This window comes from Carassius gibelio, chromosome A22 (assembly GCF_023724105.1).
Source record: "Carassius gibelio isolate Cgi1373 ecotype wild population from Czech Republic chromosome A22, carGib1.2-hapl.c, whole genome shotgun sequence".
Taxonomy (NCBI): domain Eukaryota; kingdom Metazoa; phylum Chordata; class Actinopteri; order Cypriniformes; family Cyprinidae; genus Carassius; species Carassius gibelio.
The window spans coordinates 12,593,946-12,616,091 of record NC_068392.1 but is presented as its reverse complement, the minus strand read 5'-3'; the positions used below and the strand labels follow the sequence as shown (position 1 = coordinate 12,616,091).

At 35.5% G+C, this 22,146-nt stretch overlaps 1 protein-coding gene across 3 annotated transcripts; it reads right to left on the bottom strand.

The window, feature by feature from the left end:
- Nucleotides 1–1,245: 1,245 nt before the first annotated feature.
- On the bottom strand, nucleotides 1,246–20,185 carry LOC127943046 (coiled-coil domain-containing protein 50). 3 transcript variants are annotated; one of them, XM_052539154.1, is made up of 13 exons: nucleotides 19,797–20,059; nucleotides 14,347–14,409; nucleotides 11,484–11,613; nucleotides 9,373–9,463; nucleotides 9,051–9,147; nucleotides 6,206–6,365; nucleotides 5,538–6,175; nucleotides 4,938–5,062; nucleotides 4,818–4,862; nucleotides 4,623–4,727; nucleotides 4,438–4,532; nucleotides 4,250–4,353; nucleotides 1,246–4,164 (listed from the first exon to the last, which is right to left on the bottom strand). In XM_052539154.1, exons 1-13 carry the CDS (start codon nucleotides 19,843–19,845, stop codon nucleotides 4,145–4,147), a joined length of 1,722 nt encoding a protein of 573 aa, XP_052395114.1. In that variant the 5' UTR covers nucleotides 19,846–20,059; the 3' UTR covers nucleotides 1,246–4,144. The 3 variants fall into 3 exon arrangements, with proteins under 3 accessions (XP_052395114.1, XP_052395113.1, XP_052395116.1); XM_052539153.1 differs by having other exon boundaries at nucleotides 5,538–6,365; nucleotides 19,797–20,185; XM_052539156.1 differs by lacking the exons at nucleotides 5,538–6,175; nucleotides 6,206–6,365 and having other exon boundaries at nucleotides 19,797–20,043.
- Between the last annotated feature and the right edge of the window lie 1,961 nt (nucleotides 20,186–22,146).

Sequence of the window (22,146 nt, the reverse complement as noted above, 5' to 3'; positions counted from 1 at the left end):
TGCCTTGAGCCATATGCACAATCCCAAGAAGAAAAGTCTCGAACACAGTAAATGTATGGCACACATATGTACAAGAAGTACTATTGGCTGCCGCTGGATGGCAGCAGAGCTCAAGGAGATTGAGGCAGAAGCACAGAAGAGGCTTTCTGTCACCTGTGAGGATCAGTCTTCGGCATGCAGGTGAACCTGCCCAGGAGACCTTGGCATTTACACTTCCTCATTCATTAGTAATTCAGAGCTTCATGCACAACAATTAGCATTTCATCATGTATTTCCACTGATCTTAAAGCTTCTGTTTAATTGCTGTTGTCTTAAATTGGGTAGTTTTATGTAATTGTTAAGGATCAATGACAAATAAAGATGAAAAAGAAAAAATATTGGGGGAAAAATCTTGTATATAAAATATATAGAATTCAAGTTGAATATTCATGATGGTGTTGTGGTTTTCCATATATATATAGGCCTATATATATATATATATATATAGGCCTATATATATATATATATATATATATATATATATATATATATATATATATATATATATATATATATATATATATATATATAGGCCTATATATATATATATATATATATATATATATATATATATATATATATATATATATATATATATATATATATATATATTAAACAATCATTATTTTACTTTAAAAATATATTTAAAAACTTGAGCAAGCTCGCCTTTGTGATGTCACTTCCTGTTCTGGTTTGTCATATGACAACAAAATGGCTTACTGGTTAGTGATTATGCTCTTTAAATCATTTTTAAATTAAAGTGCTTCAAAACTTAATAAAGAAATAATACAATTCCAGACTCCCAATGATTTTAGCACTTTAATGATCAGAAGGTTACACGCTTCTTTTCACTTTACATTCACTCAAATGATCATTTGCAACACTGCTCTTCTATATTATATATTTTTTTTATATAACTATTTTTTTTCACACATTTTAAAAAAAAAAATCGTATATATTTAAAAGGTTTTGTTAGAAATAAACAATTGTTAAAGATAACCAATCGGGACAAATGGTTTTAAAATAGTATTTAAACGAGCGTTAAATATTGGTAAACAAACGGAAATCAAAGAATAGCAATACAAAACAGAGATGAAAGCAAAACTAAACTTTTGTAAAGTTTACACACTTAACTTCACTGATCCTTTCACTTAAGTCATTTGTATCAGATAAACTGGATTACAAACACTCCACACTGACACAAACTTTCCCTTTTAAGCTCATTTATTTGGTATGTACAGTTGGCCAGTGGAAGCGATGGGAATGTGCAAGATACAAACGTTTCCAGCAGCAGCTGATTGAAAAACAAACCGGCATGGACGTCTTCTTCATATGCTGAGTGGAAAATGCTTAAGTCGCTTATCGCTCGTCACACACATACATTTACATCGGCATATCAGGTGCGAAAACTTCAGTTTGTTTACAGCCTCAAGCAGAACATCTGTAAACCGGATGTTTTTCCCCCCGGATCACACCACCATCAGATGTTGACAGTTTTACAGCAACACTTTTCTAGAAATCCCTGAATGTTGAATGACATTTGGCACAAAACCCATCTAGCCATTTACGATCAGAATGGTACAGATTATCTTGTCGAATGCTACAGTGCGTTGCAAAATGCACCGTGATATGCACTAGATTGACACAGCATTAAAGATAGAGAGAGATGCACATTCATCACTAAAACACACACGTAACGTGATTCAAAACTGATTTCAGCAAAACAATTCCACAAGAAAAAGTCTTTAAATCCCCTTTAAGCGTAGCAGCATGGACGCATTATATTGGCTGCATTTCTGGCCATGCCTTTTTACTGGAATGCACGGATACAAAGAAGCATATTGTCATTATAAGATGCGAGCGTTCAGCTCTAGCGATCTAACACTGGTCTTATAGAGGCACTAATGCGATTCAAAGTAGCTGCTGTGTCTAGTTGTATCTGTACAGGATGCTACATGTAACCTGCACAATCATATTTCCATTCCCAAAAGCCTAAAGGGAAATGTAATCCCTTCAAAACACAGGAACATGGGATGTAAGCGATGACTGTAAGGGAAAGGAGAGAAAACCCTGAAAGAGTGATGCGCATTTGGCACTTTCCATAAACAGGGTAACAACTGGACTTTTTTTCAAGCAATAAATGCTAAATAAATAATAGCTTCTTAAGAGGAACCCATTAGATATGCTAGATAAATTATTTTATTTGATAGTTTTATATGCAATTATTTTATACTAGTATTAAAAACATCAAATGGTTTTGTAAGATATCACAAAAAGTATCATAATACTGTTATTGGTATTTGGTCCCAAACTAGTGAGCTCCAACAGAATTACAGATTAATTTAGCGAAATGTGCAACACAGTTTGTTGATACTTTTTAAACTTTGTTCTATTTAATGTTTTTTTTTTGCTAGAAATAAACAGATGTGGGGAAAAAACAACAACTGTTTTTACATTGTATTTAGAGATTCGCTTAAACTGCGAAACAAAAAACAAACACTAAGAAAAACTGCAAGCAACACAAACACAAACAAAAATGCCAAAAAATAAAAATAAAATAAAGCGAAAGAAAGGAATGCAGTGGAAAACAAGAAAAAACTAACAACAAAAAAGCGAAGGAAAACCAAACATTTCTGAACGTTACACACTTATTTTTTCTGATCAATTGATGAAATAAATAAATAAAAAGTTTTTTTTAGGGTTTTTATATTTTGATTTAGAAAAGTTAATGATAAAAAACAAAATCTAAGAAAAGCAGTGCAAAAAAAATGACGGAAAAAAAGAAAACGGAAGGTTATCTGCTTGTTTTCTTGGAATTATTTGTCCATGAAAAAACCCACAGACACACAGAAAAAAAGAAAAATATAAAAATATGATAACAATAATAATGTCAGGCCTTTTTTTTCAGTACTCTGTTCATAGAAAGTGCCAGATAAACGCCAATCACTCGTTTGCTGCCTTATTTGCTGGTCAGTTTTTAAAGTAAGTTTGACACCAAATGCAAAGCACTGCAAATCTGAACACTGATATACTATCATGAATTACATAGAATGATGCAAGCAACAAAACGGTTTACATCCGTGCCAATAGCAATGCCACTAACATGCCTTCACTTGTGTTTTGAATTTTTATTGAATTATAAATAAAACATAAAAATATATAAAAATGAGTAGAGATGTTTTTGGCCATGTTGGTTTTGTTTCCAGATGATAAAATTCATATAGACCCCACAGAGTTCACATTCACCCAGCATGCAGTTGAACACGGGAGCACATCAGTCCTGAAGCACCTATGAAGCAGATGAGAGAATCGCTACAGACACTGCAGGTGAGATATCACAAAAACAAAGGCACCCGAAAACTGAGCGTCTCGAACCCTAGCTGTACATGAGCCCTCAGTGTGAGTAAAGAGTCTCTCATTAATGATATGAAGAAGCACTGACAACCTTGATATTAGATTTGATTCGAAGACTGAACCTGCTTCTTAAGATGATGAGATAACTGGAATTCCGCATCTCCACAAATTGGATCATTCCCAGTTTATGCTAACAGTCTCTTCGGGTCGATCGAGGAAAGCGTAAAACAATCAGCGTTAAAAAAAAATATGGATCAAAAAAATAAAATAAAATATATCCTCTGAAAATAAATCAATAAATACAAAGCACAAACATGTGCTGTATATAAATTCAAGCATGTTTTCCATTAAATAAAAACAGAAAAAACTGCCGGAAAACTGCTGTATCCTGAACTCAACATGGAATCAAGACGAAACTTCATTTATAGATGCCAAGAGAAAAGGGATGTTCGTAAGAGCTGTGCAGTAGATCCCTTCCTGTCCAGTCATCCACAATAAGACAAGAACATGAGAAGCATACAGGAGTAGTTCGGTACAGTAGTTCGTAGCTCCAGGGTAAAAGACTCTTTCACAACACGAAGACGTGACATTGGCTCATCTGATGCGATGAACTGAGAAACTCCAAGAGGGGAAAATAAAATAAAGTGTCAGTAGCTTCTTCCGAAAGCCTCAAAGAACTTTTGAATCGCTTTCTCCTCTATTGATTCGCAAAATAAAGGGCCGAACGAACTCATGATTGGACAGCAGTTGGTCACGGCCTGTAGGGGGCACCTTAAAGAGGACGAGATCAAGACGGCAAAAGTTAAAAAGGCATTCGAATTTAAAAAGAATCATGATTTATTGGTGCAATGTGAACCTTTGTACGGCTCTGGTCTTGACGGAGGGCGAGGGGAGTAAGGGCTGTCTGCATACGCGTAGCTCGGGTTTATGTTCTCGTAGTGCTGCGTCGGAGGAGGCGGCCTGAAGGAAAGAACCGAGAGAAACGTGAGACTCCTGTAGGACTTCGCAGAGTGTGAGTGTGTTAAGGATTTAGAGAAGTGGTACCTCGCAGGTTTGTGGTTGCGTGCTCTCTGGTACTCGTCCTCTCTGATGCGCGGCTCTTCTCGAGTTCGTGGTCGGACGACTTCTTCTTGCACTGGCTAATATGACAGAACAGAAGAGAAGATGTGAGTGAGAGCGTGCTGACGAGGGCGACATCACTTGAATATTTCTGAATGGATGTCGCTTGCCTTATATTCCAGCTCAGGCCGTCTTCTCTCCATCACTTGTTTCTCCTTCTCTTTTGATCTCTTATACTCCCTTTTCTCTTCCTCCATCAGCCGTCGGGCTATTTCCTTAAAATTCAATAACAAAACAAAATAATGTTTTATCTGGATGTAGCGACATCTCTGAAAGTGCAGAAGTAACTATGAACCATGCCATACCTCATCTTTTGCAACTTGAGCGGCTCTTCTGTCAAGCTGACTCGCCTGTAAAAACAAAATCATGGTTATATTTGTGGATTACAAATCACCAATAATTACAACCACCGAGACTCAAGATACCTTGATTTCTTCTTCCTGCAGCCTGCGTGCCACCTCCAAGTCTTTGAGCTCTTGGTCGCTTAGGTCTAAGTGGGCCAGTCCATGTGTTGCCTCCTTCAAGCCAAATTCTCCTCGCACCTTCCGACCTGCAGGGGGCATCAGAGGACATCAGTCCACGTTGTAAGCACAAAGAAGGACACACTTAAAGGTATAGTTCACCAAAAGTTCACCTTTAAACTGTTGGTACCAACCAACATTCTTCAAATTATCTTTGTGCTCAAAAGAAGAAAGAATCTCATGCAGGTTTGGAACAACAAGAGGGCGAGTAAATGAAGACAATTTTCAGTTTTGGGTGAACTATCATTTTAGGCCTTGTGACCTATTGACACAGTAACCCAAGCAGTCATTTTTGGTTTGGGATTAAGAAGGAATGATCAAAAAGGCCCAGATTTAGTGCACAAGATTCCCCCAAAATTATTTTAGAGAGTCCCGATCCAACAAAGATGAGAAACCCAAATCACCAATGCACAGGAAAAAGGAAATCTCTACAGCACTCCCACCACCAGAAGGCACCGCAAAGTCCAAGCAGGTTCACTCAAACACATGGACCTCGGTCCATACCTCTCTCTCTGGGAGAATGATCAGAGGACCGGTCCTCATTTAGGGGGCCTCTGAGAACGGGCTCCTCAAACACCTCATTAGGACCTGACGGGAGCCTCTGCCTGTTCCTGAGATCCTCCCACTCCAGGCTTTCCTCTGACCAGCCTGTAGTTGGGGCGAGACCGTTATCGTCCAGTTCTCGGTCCCTGCTTTTGTGCCTCCCTCTGTTCCCATCTCTGCCTCGTTCTCTTTGCCTGTCTCTGCTACCGTGTCCATAGCCATTTCGGTCCATTTCCTGGTCCACGTTCCTGCCCCTGTCAAATTGCTTGGCATCTCCGCTAAACAGCCGATCTTGACTTCTTGTCCCGTTCCGATCTCTCGACCTTTCTTTGGTTCTCCGTCCATCCCTTTCTCGTTCTCGTTCCCTGATCCTCTCATTGTCTGAGACCCCGTCCCGGCTTGCAGAGTAATCTCTGGGAGGTTTCTCCTTCCGGAGCACCACTGGCTCCAGGTCATCCCATTGATCTTGTTTCTTCCTTCTACGAGGTTCTGTGCAATCGAGATCGAGAGGTTTGTGTCCCCCTCTCGAATAATCTTTCGGTCGTCGCTCAGGTGAGCAGTACTCTGGGACCCGTCCCTTGCTTGGACTCTCTGGATGCCTAGATCGGCCTAACTCAATAGGCTCATACTCTGGATATCGACTATGGCTATTGGGATATCTTTTTCTGTCTGGCTCTGGAGAGTTGTATGGGGAAAGAATTTGATTGTAGTCGTGACTCTTCCCTTTTCTGTGACCTGGAGAAGCGGAACGGGGTTTTGGCTCTCGTAGGTCCAGTGGAAATCGGGGGGCTGTGTGAAAGTGAGTGTGAAATGGAGGAGTTCAAGAACAAGGAGGGAAATAAAGCTTAACCAGGTTAGTACACAAGGGTTAGTTAATTTTGGATGATGCAGAAAGTAAAATGGTAAATAATGCTACTGTTTGACAAGTAGTACCAAGCCAATCAAACGAACAGGTTAAAGTCCAAAATTAGCTAATGCCATGCAAGCCAAGGTCAATTGATTGAAGACCATTGAACTTGTACTTTTAAGGCCATTAAACTGCATCTCATTTTGAATGTAAAAATATAAATGCATTATTGGTTAAAAATGTATTTATATTTACATGAAACATTTTCTTTTTACATTTACTCTTTGTTTTGATCAATGTACTTATTTAACAGTTTTTTTTTTACTTTGCCGTTTTGTCTCTCATATACTATAGCATACTACAACTTTGTCACAAAAGCTGAATACTCTGTTGTGATTTGAATTAATTGCATGTGTCTCAACGCATGGAGTTTTGGTGGAGAGAATAGTATTGCTAAATATAATAGACTTAATCTACTGTTTACAAAAAGTATTGTTTTGTCAAATATTTACAAATGGAAAGTGCATTTGGCTGAGTGTTAATTTTGAATCCAACTCCAGTTTAGCACATTAGAAATGTCTGCATATTCCTTATTCAGAATGTTTAATAAGCAGTAATTTATGGATTGGGACTGAATATAGAGCTAAAAATTTGTTATGTCAAGTAGCTGGCTGCAAACAAAATATACAAAATTCTTCACATATTTCTTAATCTTAATGCCTTAATCTTTTTTTCTACAACCAAATCTCAAATTAGTGTGTACGGCAGACATTTATGAATAGACATGTGCATTTTCATTCAGATTTTTGCCCAAAACCAAGCCTTTTTCAAGACTATCAGACATCAAATCATTCTACAAATACTTCCTTATCACAGATTCATGCATCAAGAGTTCAGCTAAACATGTCTGATCTCCTCCCCAACACATCCCTCCAGAAGCACAGCCCAGGCCTAATTGTTTGCATCCTGGAATGAGAACGGAGCCCAGCTATGCGGTCACAGTTTGAGAGAAAGAGAGAGAGCTAAAAATACTCCCTAAGATGCTGAATCTTTTATGTTGTGACCTGTAGGTGGCTGCTCACCTGTGCTTATCATGGCAGTGTCCTTAAAAACAGACTATCAACAACATGAAGCAATGCACTACGTGCTCAAGTTTCAGTCTTTAGGGTTAGAGGGTTTAATTCATTCATTAAACACCCATGAATGAATGATTTGAGCATGTTTAATGAGGCAAACAGACCCTATGGGTACGATACCGTGTAACCAGCAGGAGACCATGAACACATTTAAATGACGGCATGAGACAATGATTACATAACATGTAAAAGCACACCGTGGGATGCATGGGCAGCCAATCAGGGCGGGTGGTTAACTGATGCCGTGTTGACATGAACTTGCTAGTCCAGTTTGGTAGCATTTGTCACTAAATGGTCACCCATTAGTTGACATTTTGTTTAACTTCACAAAAAACAGATAAAAGTGTCTGGAGTGCTTGGAGCTTGAAATGCATAACATTAGTGTTAATTACGGAAATGACAGTACCTCTGAAACAGTTAAACAGGAAACCAAAGGAATGTTAAAACTCTAATGTCCTTCTACTGGCCGACTCTCATTGTTAGTCCTAACTATATATGAAACAAAACTACTATGTATTTTTGTAATGTTTTAATGTTAGTATTCTTTATATTTGAGAATTTTCTAACATACATTATATATATTTTATGTAAGCTACAAAATATTAATGATATTAAAACTGTACAAAAATATACATGATTAACCAATCATTTGGTTATTTTTATTTTCAAACGTGTTTCAAATTCAGTAACTGGATTCAGCAATTAGTTCACTCAACCAGTTTTATTGTGTTTATTAGTTTTTGTTTAATATGTCTATTTAGCTGGATTCAGCCATTTATTTACCCCAAAATGTTATTTTGAATAATTTTAGTAGTATTTATATACAATTACATTTTTTATAATATTTTGAGTTAGCTTTAATTTTTATTTCCACTTGAATTTTAGTAAAATGTTTTGTGTTTTAGTGTTTTGTCATGTATGTTTATATATATATATATATATATATATATATATATATATATATATATATATATGTATATATATATATATATATATATATCTTTTTCACTTAACATTTATTTTAATTTCAGTTTTAGTCATTAGAGTACTTAAATGTCAACTTTCAGTTAGTAACTATAGTAACTATATTCCTCAATTAATTCACACAGAATTTTAGTTACTTTTTATTTTTAAATTTAATTTGGTTATTTTTAGATTATTTAAATACTATTCTAATTCTTATTAAAATTGAATTAGCTTCTATTTTAATTTGTACTTTTTAGTGATTCTGTTCTGTGCTTTTGTAATTTTTTATTTCACTGCTTGTGTTTGTTTTTGCATGCTACAAACGAAGATGTGTTTTTTCTTTGTGTATCCATTGAGTATAGACTTCAAATTCACTACTGTGGTAAAATGTGATGAGGTGCTGTAGACTCAGTGAACAGCTGTTCCAGCATTCAAATGTGTTGACCGATCCAAACCCACATATTCTCTTCTGCAAACCCCATCTTTGCTTGATCGCACACCTTCCACCAGAGGCCATTTACACACCTTTATCTTCGTAGTACTCCTCAGGGTTTGCTTCCATCTGCTTTTGTCGTTTTCTCTCCTCTTTCATCTCTCGCTCCTGCAGCTTACGGGCGATGGCCTGGTCGAACGCAGATAAACATGAATTCAGAGGAATGAGTGGGGAAACGAGCATTGCAATGCTGTAACAGTCATGGGTGTGCACACATCTATGCTTTTCTTATGACCAACACGTAGAGTATGCATTCAAGTGATACAAACACAATGAGCTCATGTGACTGCTGTGGGTGTGGCAAAACTGACCGATCTGAACCGAGCATGTGAATGTGTTGTGAAAGACTCCCACCTCATCTTTCTCCTCCTGCTGCCTCTGTTGTTCAGCCTGCCGGACCAGTTGTTCTTGAATCTCCTGAGCAATTTCAATGTCGCTGCGTTCACTGACAGGACAGAGGAAAGAAAACACTTGTGTTTACACACCGAGTTCTCATATCAGCCCCCATGGCTTTCACTTCCTGTGCCTGAGATGGAAGTGTTCTTGGAAGACAGACTGCAGTACTGGGTGAAATGGATTACACAGTAACTATTATCTATGGCTGGAAAACCATAGATTTGTGCTGATGACTAACTGTCATAAAGAAATGAGTGTGTTTGATGATTTAAGTGTCTTAAGTTGTCCATTATTCACATCAAACATAGAATCATAACATAAAACCAATGTTGTTTTGTAGTATTAATTTAATAGTATGTTGATACTTTTTTATATTTCCAGAATATTTTTATACATCCAATTCATTTTGGTTTAAGCTTTAGTAATTATTCTTTTAATGCATATTTATTTTTATTTCATTTTTAGTAATTTTAGTACTTCAACTAAACAAACTTTCAGTTAGCTGCATCTATCTATCTATCTATCTATATCTATATATATATATATATATATATATATATATATATATATATATATATATATATATATATATATATAGATTAAAAAGTGAAAGTTGCATTTAATATATATATTTTTCAGCTTAATTTTGATTACATTTAAATAATTTTAGCTAACAATAAAACTAAAATTCATGCAATTTTTAAATTATGTATAATAAAATATTTACTAATATTTGAATGTTAATTATCAATATATTGACAACTAGTTTAAAATAAACACAAATAAAATAGTAATACTTCTATTAATAAAGAGTGATTATGATATTTTATTATGCAGCAGTTCTACAATGACTGAAGACAACATGTTTTTGTTATTAACTGTTAAAATGTATTTGATCTTAAAGAACTGAAAGAACAATCTGGCGTCTATTCTCTCTTATATTTCTTATATTGTTCTTTATACAGGATTAGGAGACAATTCTCCAGTAATTAGTAATGTGATTACCATTCAGAGAGTAATTAGTAAAGCAATCCCATTACAACCTAGTCAATGTAATTAGTTTGACTTAAAACATGTTTAAGCTACACTAACTTCAGTCAAGTAGCACAGAAGACAACAACTATTAAACTATTAGGCCTAACATTGTTTTTAAAAGAAGTGTTATGCTCACCAAGGCAGCATTTATTTGCTAAAAAAAAATACAGTAAAAATAGGAATATTGTGAAATATCAAAAAAAAATTGTGAAAATAAAAGCTTTTTATTTTAATATACATTAAAATGCAATTTATTCCTGTGATGTAAATCTTATTTTTCAGCATCATTATTCCAGTCTTCAGTGTCACACGATCCTTCAGAAATCATGCTAATATGCTGAAAACAGTTGTGCTGCTTAATATTTTTGTAGAAACCATACTTTTTTTTAGTCTTAGTATTAATTTCTTTTAAAAAACATCTTTGTATTGAACTGATTTAGAGTCTGCAACAGTATCTTCTGCTGCATACTAAGGTTTTTTTTACAGTATTTGAGCTGTGGAACGAGTCTCCCCTCAGTCTGCCCCGCTCAAACTCTGATGATAGCATCAGCTCGGAGACCTTGAGACGTCGCCCAGCAGGAAGGAACACTTTATCTGCATGTGTGATGAGCAGAAGTCAAAACATATTACGAGACGGCACAAGGCCTTCGTGTTCAGACACAAACTCAGAGCGCAGCAGGAGCCAAACTCAACTCCACCTATTAAGTTTGTGTATGTGAAGCGGAGACACAGCTTCACATAATGTCAACATCTGAGTGACAACACGAGTTATAAAGGACTGATAACGCAAGTACACACTCATGAACTTTCAGCTCCTACTTCCAGCTCTTATCTCAACAGACAACAAAACAAGCAAGATTTCCCAACTGACTCTGATAATACTGAGAGCTTCAGTAGATATGAGAAAAGAACAGCCTTCTTCTCCACATTAAGTTGGCGTTCTTCCACCGATACTGTGCAGTTTGACCTTTAGCCTCCACATGATCATCGTCCTGGCCTCATGTAGTCTTGTGTTAAGGTTTCAGGTGACTCACATGCGGCGGTGTTGTCTCTTGCTCTCGGCTTTGGCCCGCTGGTCCTCTTCCTCCTGCAGACGTTTGGCCACCTGCAGGTCCTGCTGCACCAGACGGCTCTTGTTGACGTTGGATGCCAGGTGGCTCTCGACTGGAAGAGTAAAGGAAGGGAAACCTGACGTTAAGACATTCACTTCGCACCATGTCTTATACAAATAAATAACGCAAACGATATCTCAAATAGCCTACGCTGTGTATCTGAAGCACATGACTGGTTTAGCAAAAGCTTTATATATAGTCACACAGATTTTTAAGAAAACATTAAATATATAATACAAGATAAATTAAAAACATTTAATTAGTTTAGAAATGTAATACTGTGTAAATAATAATAATAATATATTTGTGTTATTATTATTATTAGTGTTTGACAATAAAATGACAAGGCCGATATATCGGCCGATATCTGCCATTTTTCAAACATCGGCCGATAAGTTTTTCTGTCTGTCTATGTGTTCGTTATCAATTGGATTTCTTGTTATTCTTCCGTTTTCTGCACGAGTTAATGGCAGCCCATAGAACCGCTTGCAGGAAAAGGATGATATTTGACACACTGACAGAGGACGGTCTCAACATTAAGGCCGCGTGCGTACCAAAGCCTTTTTAGCCATCTGAAAACACCCAGCTGTGAACGCTTGAGAGCGGAGCGTATTTTCAGCAACGCTGAATGTTACAGAATATCCACGTGGTTATATGGCAGAAGCATTGCAAAAGAAATGTTTCACAAGCATTATATTTAATTATAATATGGCAGTCTGGCAATAGAGTGGGGGAGCTATGACCTCACTTTGTAGGCAAAAATCCCAAAAGCAAGTTAGTATTGTATCACTTCCGATTCCATCATCCCAGAGTCAATGAGTTTTCTCAATGGGTGATATAAACCAGTAATTCATATTACTAGTGATTATATTAATGTTAACTTTTTTAACCATTTTGACTGAAATCATCCTAAAAAGCTTTAATTACTCATTATTGCAGTTGATCTGATGCTCCATGTCATGCTTAGCTCTTCATTTTGCATCTATTGTGCTCGGCCCCTTAATAGCTGATTGCAGCTATACTTATTATTTGTATTATTATTATTACAAAACACATAATATAATTATTATTATTACTGATAATAATGTCTATAGCAGTATTATTGTTAATATTATTATTTGTATTTTTTTATAAAAATATTAGGTCAAAACTAATTTGACTTGAATTTGATATTTATTATTATTATTCAGAGAAATGTTAACTTATTAGTATTAAATAATTAAACCTTTAAAACATTCACACTAGACTGACATTTACATAAAAAAAATCAGTGAATAATAAATCACTGAAATTGTTTTTACATTTTAATATTGGGTTTAGAAAGTATAGTACATATATATTTTTATAAAAATATATATTTATCATATATTCATAATTGTAAATAATAATTATAAAACCACAATATTAAAAGTCTAATATTCAGTAAAAACTACCAACGAAAAAAATAATACTTCTAATATAAATGTTAAATAATAAGAATAAAAAACAAAATACAATATTTTTTACATAATTTTTTGTAAAATTAGTAAAACATTGACAATTGGAAAATATGCCAATTCAGTGACCACAGATCATGTTTAACTTCACCACATATTACATGTTTATATAAATGTATCTGAGAGCACGTTCTGAAATGGCATCAAACATTTCAAGGCTGTGCTAAAATGGAAAGGCAGTACGTCTTAGACACTGACGCAATTCTAGCAGACACTGTGCCTCATCCTCCCAAAGTCTGAACACTTTTATTGATCCTGTGACCAGGAGTGCACGCTATATTTAAGAAAGATCACCAGAAAGAGAAAAAGTTATAAACTGAAACATTTATGTGATGGATAAACCTGATGTCAGTCAAGCTGGAAACATTTTTTACAAGGAGCCATTTTGAACGGTAAATAAAATAGAGAGCGAGAATGATGAAATACTCCAAACTAAAACAAAAATTAGAAATGCTGCAATGGCGACTTACCCTCACGTGTTCATTTATAGTATTGTACAGCAGATCAAAGTCTTGTAATCACATAGAAATATGAATTGGCCAGGAGACTTTAGAATAACTGAATTTCAAAAGAGAAGAGCTGCGTTTCTAACAACTGCACACATTGCAAATCTAAAACAGGGAGATTTCAGGATCTTTCCAACGCCATAAAAAGAAAGACTCAGCAAAGCATCTTTAAGAAAACACAAGGACTGTGAAGTGCAGCTGGAGGACATGGAATCAGATGCTTCGTCTAAAGAGCCATTCCATTAGAAAAAAAATAATATTTTCAACAATGTATGAAGCACAGCTCACACAGAAATCCCTTTCAACCCAAGCAGCTTTCTGCTGGTCAACACGGGGAATTCGAGTAACCAGATGAACTCATCTGCTTGTGGAAATCTTTCGCCCTCACATGAAGTTCCCAAATGCGTGGATTCCTACTGAAATTACTAGACTTTGAAAATTCACCAAACAACCGTAAATGTGACCGCACAATTACCACTGAGCCCCCAAGAGCTCTTTGTGACTTTCAGCATCGTTTCCTAAAATTAAGTGCTAATAAATCCATGTGATGACTTGAGGGATCTGTGGTAAAGGTCTAAATCCTCACACTGCAGTAAAAGGGGAAGATGCTGAGGTGTGTTTGGACTTTTCTTTTCACTGTCATTAATTCTCTGTTAAAGATTGGAAAACACCGGAGTGGCTTTGAATGACTCATTTGGTGTCAACAAACAGCTTCAGGATTCCAGGTCATAACTTTCCATGCATTGAAGTTCATTTAAGATGCAAAGGGTCGAGAGGACTTACTTTCCTGTTCCTGAAGGTTGTGGGCAAGACAGTGGTCTTCAAGCACAGCAAAGTCCCGGCACACTGCAGATAGACAGAAAGAGATAGAGACCAGATTATTTACTGTTAACAAAGAGCTAAGTCACAGGTTTAGTTAAGTAAGGTTTAGCTGAATATCATCTACGAGCATTTATCTGAATGTACGGTATAATGTACACTTTCCCCGGCAGAAATACATATGTGTATATATATATATATATATATATATATATATATATATATATATATATATATATATATATATATATATATATATATATATATATATATATATATATATATATATATCTACCAGTTCAAATGTACAACTCTGCTCTATGTTTGCGTTACATAAAAACATCAGCTGATTTTCGGGTCGGTCTGAACAAAAACAGCAGATGAGCTGGTTGAAAATGCAAATACATTCTCTGCCAGCAGGAGGCGCTTTTGGAACTGCAGAAATATAACGGTTTCCCTGGTAATGGCTGTAAACAAGCAAAGCTGCACTGATGGACACTGCATTATGATTTTGAAACGCACAGAGCTCATGTTTATTCAACAAAGTCAAAGCTTTTCGGAAAATCTATTTGTGGCGGGCTGCCACAAAAAACAACAACAACAACAAAAAAACAATGTATGGGGAATACTGTGGCCATACTACTGTTTAAAAGTTTGGAGTTAAGTGAGATTTTTTTTTTTTTAATAATTTATTTATTTATTTATTATTATTATTTTTTTAGAAACCTTAAAAGAAAAAAACTCTTGCTGATTGCAAAACATATATGAATTTGGCTATATGGCAAAAATAAAAGATAAAAAGATAAATTAAATGCCATATGAGCAGTAAAGTCTATATTCATGGCAAAAATAAAAGATAATATAACATTAAAAAAAGACAATACAACTCCGTTTTGACAACATACAATTATATTTTATAGTTGAACATTTAAAACCCTTTAAAATATATTTTTAATCATTCAAATACATCTATCCAAATGATGTTTGTGCTACAATGCAAACTGTGGAAATTCTGTGGGGTCTGTGTTACTCTGAAACTGCAGTGGAACAGACCATTATCACCTCAGTTATAAATACAACTCGAGAAACTGAAACCACGTCCTCCACATCCGCCCTTTAACATCCTCTTATCTGCTTTTTTATGCTTTATTCAGGCCTGGTTCTCCACCTGGCAGCCTCCCAGCGGTTTAGACAGGTGCAGGTGTTGAAGCAGTGAAATCCACATCTCGTCTTAATTCATGACAGATGACACAACCAACGCCCTCAAAGCCTTCGATACAAGCTCCGCTAACCCAAATCAGATAAAAGCTACTTTTGCATTTCGGTCTGCATGGAAAGCTGCTCTGCTCTTTCTGGGAACCGAACGTGATTAGCATAACCAAACACACGCTTCAGTTTCACACCATAATCAGACTCTGTGCTACAGATGTAAGGGACTTTAGTGGCAGGTTTATTAACGATGTGAAGGAACCATTCACATAACACTAATTTACCTAGTGTCCAGTGTTTGTATGCTTAGCTTGGGCGAGATGAGGATAAGATTAAGCCGATTCTGTGATTAAAGCCGTCACCCATCAGCTGCTAATAGGTTTTTTCACTGGCATCTTGAGAAGAAGAAGAACTGCGGAACCAAGTCTTTAGGATATTCATAGTGCTAAATGAGGAACCAAGAGCAAAATTTGCGTCTTCTGTTATTTCAGTCTACTGGCTGGTGGAAACAGTGTTATCTTAACGTCCAATCTGACAGAATTCAGAGAAACGCTGAGAATCATTTGGCAGGAGGAACCAAGAAATTTCCTACTGATAATAAACATCTCAATGCTGACTGTGCGTTCACTATAGGCCTCATAGGCTAATTTTAGTGATTCAGAGGCCAATTTGTTGAACCTGTGCTGGAAATGACCCTTTTTTCGGGGCTATATGGTGAAGTTATGTGGCTTATCGTTATGAAAACTGGATTTATGACACAGTTAAATGCTAGTGGTAAACCAATATGGGCCAGGTTGAAAAATTTGAGATATAAATAACAAATAAGTGTATTTATTTACATTTTATACACTAAACATATACACTACTGTCAAACAGGTTTGAGGTATAAACAGATATATTGCGAAATATTACAATTTAAAATAACAATAATAATCTTTTTGGATGTTTTTTGAAATACAATTTATTCCTGTGATCAAAGCTGAATTTTCTGCATCATTACAGTGTCACGTGATCCTTCAGAAATCATTCAAATATGCTGATGAAACACTTTATTATTATATAAGTTTATACAGGTAATTTTGAAACTATGTTTTACAAGATTCTTTGAGGAATAGAAAGTTTAAAAAAACAGCATTTAATTAGAAATAACCCAAATCCTCTGTAATATTATATCTGATTTTTTAATTCTATTTTTGCTAAAAACGCTAAAATTAAACTTGTTTTAATAATTCATCATCAATTCAAGTTTCTCACTTGGGGTTAAAACCGCCACAATCTAATAAACCATGTTTCAATGATAAAGGGCTTTTACAAAAAGAATATGTTGGCGAATCTTCTCCTAATATTTAAAACTTATGGGTCTTCCTGGACCAACTGCATATTTGGCAAAGTGTATAATCAATCTGGGATAATAAATGTGTGAGAACGTGATACCACACAGCATGAAATAAATACAGCCTAAAGTGACACAAACAGTACGATGTCAATTAAAATGTCTGATTCATTAAGAATGATGATATTCAAGGCAAAAGAAAAGCAGCACTGGAGCAGTAACAACAAGGAAAAGCAGTAAGCTCTCCAAAGCAAACACGAAACCAACGCAGGTCTTAGCTAGGCAGCAAAAAATGCCTCTTTTTTTTTTTAAGCTTGCACATTTTTCAGCCAAACATCCCTATCTTTGCCTTTATGAGAAAAGAGTAGCTGCAACACAACAACAAAATGCTGAATCCACATGCACAAAACGACAAGGACATTCTTCAAGGAGAAACAAACAAACTCATGAGCGAGAAATGTGGGGTGTTGCTCGTCTTCATCCTGTTAATATGCTGAAAACATTCAGATCCACTTTCGCATAAACATGCACAAACTTTTAAGCGCTACCAAATACTACGACATTCTGTAGTAGTGGTGCACAATAAATATCGGCCGATAATTAACACGCATCTCGTCAGTAAAGCCGGTTCTCTAATCAATGGTAAATTCCATCGGGTGCGTGATTTCCCATAGAGCAACTGTTAGTACACAGAGTCATTGTTAACTGACAAGCTGTGCAAATCCACGTTCATTATCACCATTGATTTGCGCAGCTTGTCAGTGCTTATGAGATGCGCAATAATTATCGGCCGATATTTATCGTGCACCCATATTCTATAGTTTGCAAGTCGAGGTTTTCACATGATTTGTTATGGAGTTAATATATAAAAAAATAAACAGAAACGGATTACAAAAACGCAACTTTTGGACATGAATAACTGAGTAATATACACGCTTAATGGGTTCAATGATTCACAAGGCTCAGCTGTGATCAACAAATTTCATTCATGTGCAGCAAGTCAATGGCTACCTTCCACAAATATGGGGAGTTTGTTGCCTAAAATAGTTTTTTTTTTTATCTTTTTAAGCATTCACAGGCACAAAGTCACGTTTGATGTTTGTGAAAACTGATATGATTTGTATGACATAATATATATATTATCCATCATAAAATTAATCTAGCTTCAAAAGTAGACCTAAAATTAAAATGTCTTAAAAGTTGTGAATCTGGCCTATCCCGTTTTTGAGCTCTAAACCTTCGTGACTGTATTTAGGGCCATTTATACCTTGTTGATATAGTTTATTTCACATGAAATCGTTACCTAGAAACCAACATTTGGTCACAAATGAGCTAGAATTTCTGGATTTTTGAAATTCAGTTTCAGACTGAATCTGAATGAAAAGCACTTAATAATAAAAACATCAAACTCCTTAAAATTGGTGAATTTGGCCTTTCCTACCTCTAAAGGTCTTAACCTTCTCGTATTTAAGTTAAAGTAACTTATATTATTAAATTCATAAACAACATTTGGTCACCAATTAGCCAGACTATTTGGACTTCAGTTCCACACCAATCATGGAATCCAAATGAAAAATAGCTTGTTTTAAACATCTTAAAATTTCAGAGGTCTTAACTCTCTTGACTGTATTTAAGTTAGTCTTTTTGATTATATATTTTTTTACTTTAAATAAATAACTATTTACAATTAGCTAGAATTAGCCCACTTGATTTCAGAATTTCAATTTCAGACCAATAACTGAACCTCAACAAAAAGTAGCTAATTTTAAACAACTTTGCTGTATTTAAGTTAAAATCATCTATATCCAACTACAAATCAACATTCGGCTCCCAATTAGCTTTGATTTTTCAGACCAACAACTGAATCCTTAGTGAAAATCACATATGGAAACTTACTGATTTATGATGTTGTATATTTAATTTTATTTTTGAAGACATCTGGTAACCAAACAGTTAATGGTAGCCTGTGACTTCCATAGCATATTTTCATATGGATGTCAATGGCTACCAGCAACTGTTTGGTTACCAACATTGTACAAAATATCTTCTTCAATATTCAAATGAAGAAAGAAGTTCATAGAGATTTGGAACGGCATGAGCAAGATCAAATAATGGCCCAATGTTCATTTTTGGGTGAACTAAATTAATTTCAAAATCACTTAGTAGATATGAAATAACTAGAAACCAACATTTGGTGCCCAATCAGCTAATGTTACTGGTTTCAGGCCAATAACCGAATCTGTACGGTACCTATTACAAACTGGATTTGGGGCAGAAATGACAGGGTCTGTAAACACTAATCCATCCTAAACATCAAACGAGGTTCAAAATCTGTAGGTTGAGATCCTGCAAAGCTCGATTTATTTTCTTTTTTTCGTTAATAACATGATTAGTCATCAACAGCTTGTGTTGCACCAGTCATTTTCAGTATGCAGAAGATTTTCATGATGAATTTCACAACACATGTGCCAGAATTCACACTGTTGACCGCACACACACAGACACAAACACACACACAGCAACTAAAGCTAACGTCAGGCATCTATTACATGATGTTTGAGTCTAAACAGGCCTGAATTCAACCCCTTTCTCTTTCTATATCAGATGGATATTAATAGCGTTGTTTTCAGTGGCTGTTTGACTTAACTACCTTCAGTAAATATCTCCGTTCATGATACAAAGGGCAACGTTAACCAATTTCTTGACAGCCAAAATAACCGTTTACATTCGTAATTCAGGACAACGTTAATGATATTTAACCGTGTTTGGTTGTTTTGAATCATCTGAATTAAGCTCGCGTTTATCTTAACGCAGTAACACACAATGTACGCGCACCACCATCATCTTCATCACCTCCCTCTTCTTCACTCACCCTCTTTTACCCCCGGCAGGTTGTTCTGATCAATAGTAAAGTCAGCCATGTCGTCGTCGCGTAATGTTTATCTGGGGTTTCTGAAGGTTATTGTTTGACAGACTGATGGCGGTTTCCGTCAGATAAATGAATCCCGATCGATGTCTTCGGTAATGTGGCGCTCTGATTGGTTTCTGTCGCCAGCCGAGGTTTCTGTCCCTCCCTCTATACACAGAGCAGATGAATATTGTGAGCTCTCTCACACACACACACACACACACTCACACAAAACACCGAGGAAAAGCAGAGTGTGTGTTTGATACGGATTGCAGGGAGGGTCATCACGCGCTCACATTCTGGCACGCAGAGGAGCGCGCGCACGAGAGCAAACACACGTCACACACTATGGTCACACACCAGTCTGAAGTAGGCTACCTGCATGTTTTGTACAAATGTTAAAACCCAGTTTATGGTTGGTATTTAAGTTTTATGAATGCCAAATTTATTTCAGGCCAATAGCCTATAAAATCTTATTAATAGATTATTAATTTCAGAAAATGCAACTCACATCGATGCTTCCACGATTATAAAATCTTAAAAAAAAATATATAGGCGTGTGTAACTATATGATAAAATGTAAATGTGTTCATATAAAAAGTTAAGTATGGTTAATATTAAAATAAGTTAAATAGGCCTACTCTATATGTTAAATATAGAATAACCAAGTATATTAATGGATGAATTATTTACTGATTAATTATTGTAAGAAAGCTTAGACTTTGTATCGAAAAAAAAAGAAATCAGCATTGTAACAAAATATTTTATTGTAAATACAGAGCAAACTATTTGGTGAAATATTATTTTAAGAAATATAATTATTATGTTAATTATTCAATGACTGGTAGATATTAGGGGAAAAAAGGAAAACAGAAAAAGTTAAAGGCTAAAATATCTAACACAGAAAATAACATGAACTTAAATATTGTTTTAACACGATGATATGGATCTTATTTTCTTTTTCAGGTTTTAATAGGGTTTCTATTAGATGGTCAATGCCTTATTCCTTACTTTTTAAATTTTAATGACATTAGAAAATCATTTGAATATATATTTTTTTATTTCAGGTAAATATGCAGCAGAGTAAAAATCATTGAATTAGAATTAGAAATATGATTGATAATTATTTTTAAGAAATATTACATTGTAATTAAATGTTATGTATATTGTATTAATTATGGATATGGATCTCAATGTCTTTAAGTCTTTAAGACTTGTAGATACTTTTAGTAAAATTGAAAGAAGAGTGCCAGGAACATTTAACCATCCCCAGACGAATGATCCCCAGTGATTTACTCCAGTCCCAACATACACCGTCTCTGACTGATTGATTGTCACTGGCCATGAGACCACATCAGAGCATCAGTCCTGGCTGTCACGGACCCTTTTTAGAGACGGAAGGTACACTTCACACTTTTGATGTACCGCAATGACACATCCTCACACCTGATTAAATGTATCCCATCTGATGAGCCTCCAGCAGAAGAGCCTTGGGTCAGGCAGGAGCAAATACACCCTGGGATCCTTCCCTGAGTGCCATGGACAGACTCTCCTCAAGAAGTTTTCTTCCACGACTTGCTTTTTTACTCCTGATTGGTGCTCTCAACTTTCACACAAGAAGCTTTGCAAGTCCAGGTGAGTACAAGCCACTAATTTGATCTAAATGGCTGGTTGAAATGGCGTTTTTGATCAGAGAATTATTTTAACCAGTCTCTTTGTATCTTAATTGGCTGATGGTGTCCTACATTTCCATTCTTAGTCAACCAGGTTTTCCATTCAAAGGATGATTCAGACGTCCAGAACCAGATTTTGGCTTTTCTGCGACGGAAAAACATCATGCCTGTTCAAGAAAAGGATGTAATCGGTAAATAAATGCATTTTATTTCTGTGTTGCACAGATTGTCTTACCCCTAGCAAACGTATATGAATTAAAAGTTATTAAACATTCCATAATCCGCAAACCTGCACTTAGTTACATGTTCGTCCTGAATTGCAGGACTCAAACTGGCTACAAAAATCGCAGAGCTGCAGGAGGTATGTTTTATTTTGGTCTTGTCCAATTCATAATTCATTAAGCGAATATTATTACAAAAGCTAATTGTCAGCTTGCTGTTTCAGCTTGCAGAGAGAGAAGAGAAGCTTAATGTAGAAAGAAAATTGGTGTTAAATGTAATAGAAAAAGAGAGATTGATGACCAGAAAAAGAGATGATGGTAGGTGTTGCTTTTTATGGACAGATATAATGTATTTCTTCAATGTAGTGTCTCTCCATTTCATAAATGCAGATGTATTATTATTATTATTTCAGCCTGTTT